Source organism: Bombina bombina, chromosome 12 (genome assembly GCF_027579735.1).
Source record: "Bombina bombina isolate aBomBom1 chromosome 12, aBomBom1.pri, whole genome shotgun sequence".
Taxonomy (NCBI): domain Eukaryota; kingdom Metazoa; phylum Chordata; class Amphibia; order Anura; family Bombinatoridae; genus Bombina; species Bombina bombina.
Window position 1 is genome coordinate 108745165 of NC_069510.1, and position 13531 is coordinate 108758695.

General features: G+C 38.5%; 1 protein-coding gene and 1 long non-coding RNA gene across 2 annotated transcripts in view; one reads left to right on the plus strand and one right to left on the minus strand.

Moving 5' to 3' along the window:
* Positions 1 to 1261, minus strand: part of LOC128642808 (uncharacterized) — a 25702-nt gene extending 24441 nt beyond the window's left edge. Inside the window, exon 1 of the long non-coding RNA XR_008399714.1 lies at positions 1109 to 1261. This is a non-coding gene — a long non-coding RNA (uncharacterized LOC128642808). The remainder of the gene's footprint in view (positions 1 to 1108) is intronic.
* A 5805-nt stretch (positions 1262 to 7066) lies between these two features.
* Positions 7067 to 13531, plus strand: part of PIP5KL1 (phosphatidylinositol-4-phosphate 5-kinase like 1) — a 33974-nt gene continuing 27509 nt past the window's right edge. The window contains 4 exon segments of the mRNA XM_053695624.1: positions 7067 to 8094; positions 9147 to 9320; positions 12136 to 12186; positions 12294 to 12448. Coding sequence (XP_053551599.1) covers positions 8005 to 8094; positions 9147 to 9320; positions 12136 to 12186; positions 12294 to 12448 — 470 coding nt within the window. The 5' untranslated portion in view covers positions 7067 to 8004.

Genomic DNA, 13531 nt, shown 5'->3' on the forward strand with positions numbered 1-13531 from the left:
TTTCTTACAATTATTTTAGCTGTTTAAATAATGACAATATAAGTGTAAGGATTTGTTCTCTATAAAGTACTCTAGTTTATATTAGATAGGTGCCTTCAGATGTTTTTTTTAGCAATGAATGCCAAACATGGCTGCCGCCGCAAGCAGCATTGGGCTCTTTACGGAGCCGGATTTCTTCTTCTTGTGAAAGTGCAAAACACTAAGGGCTCGATTTATCAAGCTCCTACGGCTCACAAGAACTTGCTCGCCGTGATTTATCAAGCAGCGGTCACCAGACCGTTGCTTCCCTAAGCTTTTCGCCACTTCTAAGGTGGCGACATTCAATCTCCTCGGTCGAGTATGACCGAGGAGATTGACAGCTCCTGCCCGCGCGTGATTGGCTGTGCGCGGGCAGGGGCGGGATTGCACGCGAGCGCAAAATTGCGCTCGTGTGCAGTGTTGATTACCTGCGGGTAATTTCGCCCCGCCAAAGGCGAGCTGAGGCGTACAGGGGCGCGTATATGTGCCCCTGTACGCCTCAGCTTTGATAAATCTAGCCCTAAGATCTGTGCAAATCCAAATTGTTTGCCTGTTGCATTTTCACAAGAAAAAAATAATCTGGCTCCAAAAAGAGGTGAATGTTGCTGACGACAGCCATGTTCGGCATTCGTTTCTAAAAAAACAACACCTAAATGCAAAAGTAATGGGGGCCACAATATTTGATCTAGTTTTCTATTTATCTTGTCTGCTGAAAACAAATAGGGACAGATATACAGTATATCGGGCAATAAAATACAGGCTGTGTGGAAAAACCCTGTTAGATAATCTTATGTTCTACGCAGCCTTGTTTGGACAGTCTCTTTTATTGCCTGTTTTATATCTATCCTTAATTGTCCTCAGCAGGAGAGTGAGATAGCAGGAACATTTATATTCAAACATGGGGGCTCCCATTACTTTATAGAAACTTAGTATCATTTTAATAAACCAACATTTTTCAGAGGTAAATTAGAGGAAAAATGGGACAGAATTACTAATGCCAGTATATTATATATAGTTTTTTTTTTAACTACACATAACTTAATTCATCAAAATTTACATTTCACTCCTGTTGTGAAAAAAAAAAACGTACCTTTTAATCTTGACAGCCACTGCATCTCTTCCTCCACCTGTTGCAAAGCCTCTTCCAGGGTCTAAAATGAGGAATCCGGCTTCCTCCAATCACAGCGTTGAATCAGACACTGATTCCCCCGGGGGGGGGGGGAAGCCGTTATTGGAGGATGACCTATCCATCATTTCTGATATCAGAAATGGTTTGCGACGATCAGAGGAAGCTGGAGCTGCTGTCAAGATTAAAATGTAAGTTTTTTTTCACAACAGGAGTGAAATGTAAATTTTGATGAATTAAAGTGCCCCTGTTTTTAATCGGATTTTTAAAAACCGGGCACTTTAGCATCAAAATTTACATTCACTTTAATAAAAGAGTCAGGATTTAGATAGAGCATACAATTTTAAAGGGATATTGTTCTCCTTTACCGTAATTTAATAATAAATATTTCCACTTCGTGTTAAAGGGACAGTTCACCCAACAATTGTCTCCCCTTTAAATTGTTCCCAATGATCCATTTTACCTGTTGTAGTGTATAAAATTGTTTACAAGTAGCTCCTTTACCCCTATTTTGGCATTTGAAATAGCTGATTTAGCCTGTGGTATCTCAACCTATACTAAAAGTTTTGATACTGGAGTATATGCTATTGACAGACTTTGTAAACACAGCCAGCAGAAGAAATGACACACTCAGTGGGGTGCAGGATAGTTTAAGTAATACAATGATACTTTTCCATTGTTCTCTCTAAGTATTGAGCTTTAGTTTTCCAGACAAATATAAGATAAGGAAGCAAGTCTGTGTACACAAAGTGTTAACATAATGATATATGGTATTACCTAAAACTCAACCCATTGTAATAGGCTGTGGCTTAAAAGCACACAACCAGCTATTTCATATACACAAATAAACCGGAAATGCAATTTCTCATACATTTTATACTCTGCAGCTGGTATAACAATCGTTGAAAATACATTAAGGCAAAAACAATTTTACAGTGTACTGTCCCTTTAAACATGAAAGTGCAGACACAGCTATATTCTACACAGTCATTGGTTACACACTCTAGTAATCCATTTATAACCATTCTTAATTGGCCTCAGCAGAAAAGTAACCTAAGTTACAATATGGCGGTGCCCACTGCTTTTATGATTATCATCCTTTTTTTTTTTTTTTTTTAAACAACCTGTATAATTTTAAGAAATATATGTACACATTATTCTCAGGCTAATCTTTGCTCAAAAATACATAAGTCAAGAAATTATTTATTTAGAGTTTAATGTCCCTTTAAAATAACTCGCTTTTAATTCTATTATCTAATTTACTGAATTCTCTTGGTAACCTTTGTTGAAGGAGCAGCAATGCATTATTGGGAACTAGCTACTGACTGAACACATCAGGTCAGCCAATGACAAGAGGGTTTTATATGCAGCCACCAATCAGTGGCTAGCTCCTAGTAGTGCATTGCTGCTCCTTCAGCAAAACATACCAAGAGAATGAAGCAAATTTGATAAAAGAAGTAAATTAGAAAGTTATTTAAAATTGTATATTCTGTCTGTATCATGAAAGAAAAACTTGGGTTTCATGTCCCTTTAACAGTGAAATGTGAAATTAAAGGGACATAAAACCCAAACATTTTACTTTCATGATTCTGATAGAGAATACAATTTTCAAAAAAATTCCTATTTACTTCTATTATCAAATTTGCTTCATTCTCATGTTATTCTTGGATGAACAGATATATAGATAGGTAGCGTGCACATGTCGGCATCACTACATGACAAGAAATAGTGCTGCCATCTAGTGCTCTTCCTAATGTATAACATTGTTATAAAAGTGCTGCCATCTAGTGCTCTTGCTAATGTATAACATTGTTATAAAAGTGCTGCCATCTAGTGCTCTTGCTAATGTATAACATTGTTATAAAAGTGCTGCCATCTAGTGCTCTTGCTAATGTATAACATTGTTATAAAAGTGCCGCCATCTAGTGCTCTTGCTAATGTATAACATTGTTATAAAAGTGCTGCCATCTAGTGCTCTTGCTAATGTATAACATTGTTATAAAAGTGCTGCCATCTAGTGCTCTTGCTAATGTATAACATTGTTATAAAAGTGCTGCCATCTAGTGCTCTTGCTAATGTATAACATTGTTATAAAAGTGCTGCCATCTAGTGCTCTTGCTAATGTATACCATTGTTATAAAAGTGCTGCCATCTAGTGCTCCTGCTAATGTATAACATTGTTATAAAAGTGCTGCCATCTAGTGCTCTTGCTAATGTATAACATTGTTATAAAAGTGCTGCCATCTAGTGCTCTTGCTAATGTATAACATTGTTATAAAGCTGCTGCCATCTAGTGCTCTTGCTAATGTATAACATTGTTATAAAGCTGCTGCCATCTAGTGCTCTTGCTAATGTATAACATTATTATAAAGCTGCTGCCATCTAGTGCTCTTGCTAATGTATAACATTGTTATAAAAGTGCTGCCATCTAGTGCTCTTGCTAATGTATAACATTGTTATAAGTGCTGCCATCTAGCGCTCCTGCTAATGTATAACATTGTTATAAATATGCTGCCATCTAGTGCTCTTGCTAATGTATAACATTATTATAAAGCTGCTGCCATCTAGTGCTCTTGCTAATGTATAACATTGTTATAAAAGTGCTGCCATCTAGTGCTCTTGCTAATGTATAACATTGTTATAAAAGGGCTGCCATCTAGCGCTCTTGCTAATGTATAACATTGTTATAAAAGGGCTGCCATCTAGTGCTCTTGCTAATGTATAACATTGTTATAAAAGTGCTGCCATCTAGTGCTCTTGTTAATGTATAACATTGTTATAAAAGTGCTGCCATCTAGTGCTCTTGCTAATGTATAACATTGTTATAAAAGTGCTGCCATCTAGCGCTCTTGCTAATGTATAACATTGTTATAAAAGTGCTGCCATCTAGCGCTCTTGCTAATGTATAACATTGTTATAAAAGGGCTGCCATCTAGCGCTCTTGCTAATGTATAACATTGTTATAAAAGGGCTGCCATCTAGCGCTCTTGCTAATGTATAACATTGTTATAAAAGGGCTGCCATCTAGCGCTCTTGCTAATGTATAACATTGTTATAAAAGGGCTGCCATCTAGCGCTCTTGCTAATGTATAACATTGTTATAAAAGGGCTGCCATCTAGCGCTCTTGCTAATGTATAACATTGTTATAAAAGGGCTGCCATCTAGCGCTCTTGCTAATGTATAACATTGTTATAAAAGGGCTGCCATCTAGCGCTCTTGCTAATGTATAACATTGTTATAAAAGTGCTGCCATCTAGCGCTCTTGCTAATGTATAACATTGTTATAAAAGTGCTGCCATCTAGCGTTCTTGCTAATGTATAACATTGTTATAAAAGTGCTGCCATCTAGCACTCTTGCTAATGTATAACATTGTTATAAAAGTGCTGCCATCTAGCGCTCTTGCTAATGTATAACATTGTTATAAAAGTGCTGCCATCTAGCGCTCTTGCTAATGTATAACATTGTTATAAAAGTGCTGCCATCTAGTGCTCTTGCTAATGTATAACATTGTTATAAAAGTGCTGCCATCTAGTGCTCTTGCTAATGTATAACATTGTTATAAAAGTGCTGCCATCTAGTGCTCTTGCTAATGTATAACATTGTTGCAAAACTGCTGCCATATAGTTCTGCAGACACGTGCACACTCCTGAACTTGCCTTCCTGCTTCTCAACAAGGGATACAAGAAAATAAAGAATATTTTATAATAGAAGTAAATTGAAAAGTTGTTTAAAATTGCTTGCTCTAGCATGTTCCTTTAAGATTTAAAGATCACTTCCTTCTTTTTTTTTCCCATTACAATTATTGGATGTTCTATTCTACTTGAATAGTTTGTTTACTTTGCAGGGCGCAACAGTTTGCAAGCTGCAAGTTTTTTTTTACATATGTGTGTGTGTGTGTGTATATATATATATATATTTATATTTATTTATTTTTAAAAAATTATCTTATATATTTTTTGTAATTTACCCCTTTGGGATGTGCACCCAAACCTGTCTGGGGTTAACTGCCTGTGGCTCTGTGGACGGTGCAGCTTCCTGAGAGTGCTGTTTTTGCACCCAGGGCTGTGCATGTTGCAGGGTCATGGGATGTGTACCCGGTCCGGCCTGAGAGTGCTGTCCCATTTCGTGTTTTGTGTATGTATGTATGTGTGTATATATATATATATATATATATATATCACACCTGTGCTTAAGAGACATGTCATTGACCATCAGTACAATTGTTGGTCTTGTCTACAGTGAAGGAAAAAAATATTTGATCCCCTGCTTATTTTGTAAGTTTACCCACTGACGAAGAAATGATCAGCCTATAATTTTAATGGTAGGTTTATTTGAACAGTGAGAGACAGAATAACAACAAAAAATCCAGAAGAATGTATTTAAAAAAAGTTATAAATTGATTTGCACTTTAATGAGTGAAATAATTATTTGACCCCTTTGCAAAACATGACTTATTACTTGGTGGCAAAACCCTTGTTGGCAATCACAGAGGTCAGACTTTACTTGTAGTTGGCCACCAGGTTTGCACACATCTCAGGAGGGATTTTGTCCCACTCCTCTTTGCAGATCCTCTCTAAGTCATTAAGGTTTCAAGGCTGATGTTTGGAAACTCGAACATTTAGCTCTCTCCACAGATTTTCTATGGAATTAAGGTCTGGAGACTGACTAGGCCACTCCAGGACCTTAATGTGCTTCTTCTTGAGCCACTGCATTGTTGCCTTGGCTTTGTGTTTTGGGTCATTGTCATGCTGGAATACCCACCACGACCCATTTTCAATGCCCTGGCTGTGGGGGAAGGAGGTCCTCACCCAAGATTTGACGGTACATGGCCCGTCAATCGTCCCTTTGATGAGGTTAAGTTGTCCTGTCCCCCTAGCAGAAAAACACCCCCAAAGCATAATATTTCCACCTCTATGTTTGACGGTGGGGATGGTGTTCTTGGGGTCATAAGCAGCATACCTCCTACTCCAAACACGGCGAGTTGAGTTGATGCCAAAGAACTCTATTTTGATCTCATCTGACCAGAACACTTTCACCCAGTTCTCCTCTGAATCATGCAGCTGTTCATTGGCGAACTTCAGACGGGCCTGTACATGTGCTTTCTTGAGCAAGGGGACCTTGCGGGCGCTGCAGGATTTCAGTCCTTCACGGCGTAGTGTTACCAATTATTTTCTCGCTTACTATGGTCCCTGCTGCCTTGAGATCATTGACAAGATCCTTCTGTGGGCTGATTCCTTAACGTTCTCATGTTCAATGAAACTCCACTAGGTGAGATCTTGCATGGAGCCCCAGACCGAGGGAGATTGACAGTTATTTTGTGTTTCTTCCATTTGCAAATAATCGCACCAACTGTTGCCACCTTCTCACCAAGCTGCTTGGCGATGGTCTTGTAGCCCATTCCAGCCTTGTGTAGGTCTTGTCCCTGGCATCCTTGGACAGCTCTTTGGTCTTGGCCATAGTGGAGGTTTTGGAATCTGATTGATTGCTTCTGTGGACAGGTGTCTTTTTATACAGGTAACAAGCTGAGATTAGGAGCACTCCCTTTAAGAGAGTGCTCCTAATCTCAGCTTGTTACCTGTATAAAAAGACACCTGGGAGCCAGAAATCTTGCTGATTGATAGGGATCACATACTTATTTCACTCATTAAAATGCAAATCAATGTATAACTTTTTTGAAATGCGTTTTTCTGGATTTCTTTGTTGTTATTCTGTCTCTCACTGTTCAAATAAACCTACCATTAAAATTATAGACTGATCATTTCTTTGTCAGTGGCAAACGTACAAAATCAGCAGGGGATCAAAATTTTTTTTCCCTCACTGTATATTACCTAGTGAGCATTCTGTCCCTAGGGACTAGTTGTCTACAAGCATTTTCTGTTGTGTTGGTTTTTTTTTTTATGTAACTTAAACTAAATAAAAGAACTCATTTTAATAGTGCTTTTTCATACCCATGACAGTATAATTTTCCATTTTTATGATGAATCAGCTATTTATTGTGGACAGATTATACAGTTATGTGCCCTGTGTTATACTAAACAAATTGCTTCTAAATTGAGCATTTAGATAAAGTTGTGTAAATTCCAAAAAATTGCATTAAAATTAGTAGAACTGTACATATTTATTTAAAAACAAAGATATGAAATACAAGCCGAGATAAGCATACTCCACTTTGTTACAGTGTTTCTGGCTGTTTCATGTGGTTTGTTTATCTGGTTTTGCAGCCAGACAGCAAGAATAGACCTCTTTATGGGGATATCCCTATTGTATCATCTGTGGGAAAGTCCTGTTTTCTTAACCTCAAGCTGCAGTGATCCTACAGAACACCCCATTACACAAATGGGGGGGGGGGGGACTTGGTGAGATTTATTCATATACTGCAGGAGGTAAGAACCCCTGCTCGTGTTGTAATAGTCTGTAAATGAGAAGATCCCATATTCTGCCTGGAGCAGGGGGAGAGGCCCAACTGCTAATGTCCCCCCTCAGTGGTACACATGGAACATGCCTGGCCAGAGGGATGACCTGTCAGTCTGGGAGGGTGTAATCTGGACGAAAGAGAAAGCATGCAGTGAGGGGTTTGTGTGAGAGATGTCACAGGAGGGATAGGAGTATATAGATAGTGTGACAGGGATGAGAGAGGGATTGTGAGGAGTGACAGCAAGGAAATAGTGAAGTTATGTTGTGACTGAGAAAAACAGATCATGGGGGAACAATGATCTAAGAGAAGGAGAACCATGAATGGGCAGTGCTAAAATGCATCATGGGGTTAAGAGCTATAAAGAGATGGACATGGGTGAGAAGACGTCTGGCTGCTGGATAGATGAGTTAATACCACAGGGAGAGGCCGGAAGCCAGTGACCAATGGGATCTCCTGGGGAGAGTGGGCACACAACAGCTGCCCGGGAAGAGATGGAAGAAGGGACCCAGAATGCCAGTGATCCTAGTATGGAGGTGAGCACAGGCCGGACCCTGTGCCTAAACTGCTTCTAGATCCTGTGTATGCCATTAATGATAGTCTAATCCCATTCAATTCCTATCATCTGTCTCTGTCACTTCTTCCATATATCCTTTTTTTTCTGCCCAGTTTTCTCTGTCTTACTCTCCGTGCCATCCTCTCTCTCTGCCCAGATGTAAACTCAGCACCCAGCTACTTTCTGTTTCTGCTACTCTAACCTTGTACATTCCTTTGTGCTCTGCATCTTGTACCAAAATATAGTTCCTTCCCTGGATGCTTGTTCTTTCTTCCTTGCTTGTGCTTTATTCTCTGTCTCTCTCCGCTAGTCTGTTGTCCCCTATACACCCTCTCTCTTCTCTTTTTCACCCCATCCTCTCTCCCTTGTGCTGACTTTCAGATGGTCTCAGAATTCCATGTCTCTGATGATGTCTCAGAATTCCATATCTCTGATGATGTCTCAGAATTCCATATCTCTGATGATGTCTCAGAATTCCATATCTCTGATGATGTCTCAGAATTCCATATCTCTGATGATGTCTCAGGATTCTGTGTCCATCCCTTGTCTCTCTCATGCTCTCGCTATCTCTGTATCATTCTCTGGGTTCCAAGCCATGTGTTTTTCTTGGCACACTGCTCACACCCTACTGTAAATGCTCTGACTCTGCAGATCTGTCCCTGGCTCTTTGTATCTCTACATTAACATCAGTATCAGCATCCTGTGCTCTATGGTAGGGACCACTCAGTTGTATCTCTACATTCCTGTACCCTATTTTAGCTTTAAAGCAACGCCCTGGCAGTTAGATTGCAAGCTTTTTAGAGCAGGGCTCTCCACCTCCTGTATCATTTAGTATTGCCATTTCTAATATTTAGATTGAAATCCTTTATATGTGTAATGTTTACCCCCATGATCATTTATTCTGTGCTACTAAATATGTTAACACAAATATAACCATACGCCAGCCTTTGTCAGTTTCTTCCGGTAGAGATTATCAGGCAATATCCCTATTTGTGCTGTCCTGCCATACCTCATTATGCTTCTCTCTGCCAGGGAGAGTCTGGTGCCAGCAGCAGGCCGCGTCGCCTATTCTGGAGACTGCGCCAACGATGGAAGCTCCTAGGTCTCTTTGAGATTGACAAGGAACATGAGTTTTACCCCCTTACTCTAGATCTGAAGGAGGGCCTGAGAGAGGCCGTTCAGGATGCCATCCGCAGCGATGCCAAGGTGGGTACAACTCCAATTTTTGCTGTCACTCTGTCTTTCTTTCTCTTACTCTCTTTAAAGTTTTCTGATTTTAATGTCCCTTTAAAGGACCACTAAATTAAGTAGAATTGCATAATTAACAAGTACATAATAAAAAGACAATGATTTATCGTCTACTCTGCATTTCAAATAAGTAGTAGATTTCTGACAAATTCATTTTTTCTCTCATTTTCCGGCCCCCTGTATCATGTGACAGACATCAGCCAATCACAGACTAGTATACGTATACCTTGTGAGCTTGTGCACATGCTCAGTAGAATCTTGTTCCCCAGAATGTATGAATATAACAAAATTGTGCAAAATTTGATAATAGAAGTAAATTGGAAAGTGTCTTAAAATTGCTGCTCTTCCTGAATCCTAAAAGTTTACTTTGACTTGAATGTCCCTTTAATACATTTGAAGATTTTATATTTTTTTACACCTATTTGTCCCGCAAGCTACATCTTTACCAGTAATATCTTTTCAGCCATATTCAAAATCAAAGTATAGGCAGACCTGATACATTATTTTTAAAGCTTTGAAATGAAGACTTTAAATGCTAAACAGCATTATAAACCTAATAAAATAATCACACAACTCAGACTTCACTTGCATTTTTCTGCAAACAGTTCTTTCTATGCATTCCAATCTGGACTGATTTATAGACAGGAAGATCTTGTTCCTTTGAAATCTGCTCGATAGCTCAGGTCTGGTTAAACTGTTTAATTTCAGCTTCCTTGGCTTTGCTGCAACACAAGCGGACAGCTCCACCTACTGGCTATTTTAATAAATGCACTGATTCTCAATACTTTTCAATAGCAGTCACATAACTGGAAAAAAAGGTTGTTATTCTGAAACGGTGTAAATTGAACCGTTGTAAAACGAGGGCCACCTGTATTCTCTTTAGTCAGTGATTGTAATGATTTGTACATTTCAGTAGTTAAATACGGAGCACCAAGCAGCCCATTAATGATTAAAATATATCTACGTTATATAAAAATGAAGATCCTTCCCTTGGTGGTGCCATAGGTTTTTTTTTCAGCTGCTTGCTGACAAATCCCGTTGTAAGTAATGAGGCAAAAAGACAAAGGTACGTGCTAAAAAAATACGTTTTTTATGGCACCAAATCTTTAGAAGTTCTGCTACAACGGGACATTTAAAGAGATACTAAACCCTAATTTGTTCTTTAATGATTCAGATAGAGCATGCTAGTTTAAGCAACTTTCTAATTTACTCCTGTTATCATTTTTTTCTTCTTTCTCTTGCTATCTTTATTTGAAAAAGCAGGAATCTAAGCTAAGGAGAAGGCCCATTTTTGGTTCAGCACCTGGGTTGCGCTTGCTGATTGGATTCAATTTTCAGAGCAAAGATTAACCTGAGAATAATTTGTACATGTATTTTTAAAAATTATATTAGTTGTTTAACTATTGAAAACTAAGAGTAAAGTTAATGAATATAAAGCAGTGGGCGCCGCCATATTGTAACTTAGGTTTCGTTTTCTGCTGAGGCCAATTAGTAATGGTTATAAATGGCTTACTAGAGTGTGTAACCAATGACTGTGTGGTATACAGCTGTGTGTGTACTTTCATTGTTAACATGAATTGGAAAGCCCACAATATACAGAATTAAATTACAGGAAAGGAGAACTAAATAAATCAAATATATTGCAAAGTTGTTGTTACTACATGTAATTAAACAATTTATATTAATATCTTGAGGTGTTTAAAGGGACACTGAACCCAAATTTTTTCTTTCATGATTCAGATAGAGAATGCAATTTTAAGCAACTTTCTAATTTACTCCTATTATCAAATTTTCTTCATTCTCTTGGTAGCTTTATTTGAAATGCAAGAATGTAAGTTTAGATGCCGGCCCATTTTTGGTGAACACACTATGTTGTTCTTTCTGATTGGTGGATAAATTCATCCACCAATGAACAAGTGTTTTCCATGGTTCTGAACCAAAAAAATAGCTTAGATGCCTTCTTTTTCAAATAAAGAAAGCTAGAGAACGAAGAAAAATTGATAATAGGAGTAAATTAGAAAGTTGCTTATAATTACATGCTGTATCTGAATCACGAAAGAAAAAAATTTGGATTCAGTGTCCCTTTAATGTCCCTTTAATGGGAGCCATTTCACCAATTTTTAAATATGTAAAGTATTATTTTTCCTATAAAATTTTTTTTTTAATAAATAAAATAACTAACTTACAAGTTGGTTATGCGCAGAGATACAAGCATTTGTATGGCGTTGGTGCAAATACACAAACTTTTACTTGTTTCTTTCATGTGTAGCGCTGGATTTTCTGATAAGATTACGGCCTCTATTTAACAAGGTCTGGCGGACCTGATCCGACAGTGCGGATCAGGTCCGCCAGACCTCTCTGAATACGGAGAGCAGTACGCCGCCAATGGGCCGCCAGCAGGGGGTGTCAATCAACCCGATCGTACTCGATCGGGTTGATTTCCGGCGATGTCTGTCCGCCTGCTCAGAGCAGGCGTACAGGTTATGGAGCAGCGGTCTTTGTGACCGCTGCTTCATAACTGCTGTTTCTGGCGAGTCTGAAGACTCGCTAGAAACACGGGCCATCAAGCTCCTACGTGTCCATTTGTATGAATCCTAAGTCATAGTTTTTGTTGGAATTTTTGTTGAATAAGCATGAAAATACGCACGACTAGTCCCATATAGACGCGCATTTTGGGTAAATACATTAGCTTCTCACTCTCTGTATGTCTCGGCAGTCTTCAGCTGTCTCTTGGAAATTCCTGTGTCATAATATGCTTTGTCTTCTTCCCCAGGCCTCGCTCACAGATGATGATTACAGAGCGAAACTGACACAAGCTCACGAGGTAAGCTTCCTCACGCGTATTTTGTTCATAACATCCCCTTGTCACCTTTTTGCAGGTATTCCCTGTCCCAGAGTCGTTTTTCATTCCCGTTTTGTTGTCTCCATCAGGGATTCGTGATGAGGACCTACGCGGGCCCTGTTTTCTCTCAATTTCGCCATTCTCTGGGGTTGTCTGAGGAGAGTTACCAGCGTTCGTTGGCATCTTGCAGCTGCTATCTACAGTTCATTAGCAATTCCAAGAGCAAAGCGGACTTCTTCCTCACGTGAGATCATAGAAGATATGCTGGGTCTGAGAATAGCAAAACATTATGTATACTTATGTCCTTATGGTATATATTGTGCATTACCCACGGGTTCTCAGAAGGATCTGCTCACAAACACTTAAAATTAAAGGGCCATTAACGGAATATTTTTATGTATTTTTTCTTTCATGATTCAGATAGAGCATACAAATTTAAACACCTTTCTAATTTACTTCTATTATTAATTTCTCTTCATTCTCTTGGTATCCTTTGTTGAAAAGCAGGGACGTAAGCTGAGGAGCTGGCTCATTTCTGGAGCACTATATGGCAGCAGTTTTGCAAGAATGTTATCCATTAGCAAGAGCACAAGATGGCATTTCCTGCTATATAGTGCTCCAGATGCCTATCTAAGTATCTCTTCAACATAGAATATTGTTAGAACAAAGCACATTTGATAAAAGAAGTAAATTGAAAAGTTGATTAAAATTAAAAGTCCTATGAAATGAAATGAAATTAAATGAAAGTATAATTTATACTAGACTGTCCCTTTAAATACAATAAAATTGCATAATTGACAAATACATAATAAAAAGACAATGCAATAGTACATTGAATTTCAAATGAGTAGTAAATGTTTTTGGCGTCAAATTTCAAAGTTAATTCAATTTTCCCTCCCCCTGTATCTTGTGACTGCCATCAGCCAATCTCAAAACACATGGTGTATATACTGTGTACTCTTGCACATGATCAGTAGGAGCTGGTGCCTCAGAAAGTGTGCATATAAAAGGATTGTGCACATTTAGATAACGGAAGTGTATTGGACAGTTGTTTAAAATGTCATGCTCTATCTGCATCGTGAAAATTTAATTTTGACTTTAGTGTCCCTTTAATGTGTCAAGTTATACAAATATAATTATTATTGCAGTTGCCAGTACAGTTTACAATATTATTGGAAATCAAATTTTCTCTTGTTAAGTGTATCCAGTCCACGGATCATCCATTACTTATGGGATATATTCTCCTTCCCAACAGGAAGCTGCAAGAGTCCACCCACAGCAAAGCTGCTATATAGCTCCTCCCCTAACTGCCATTACCAGTCATTCT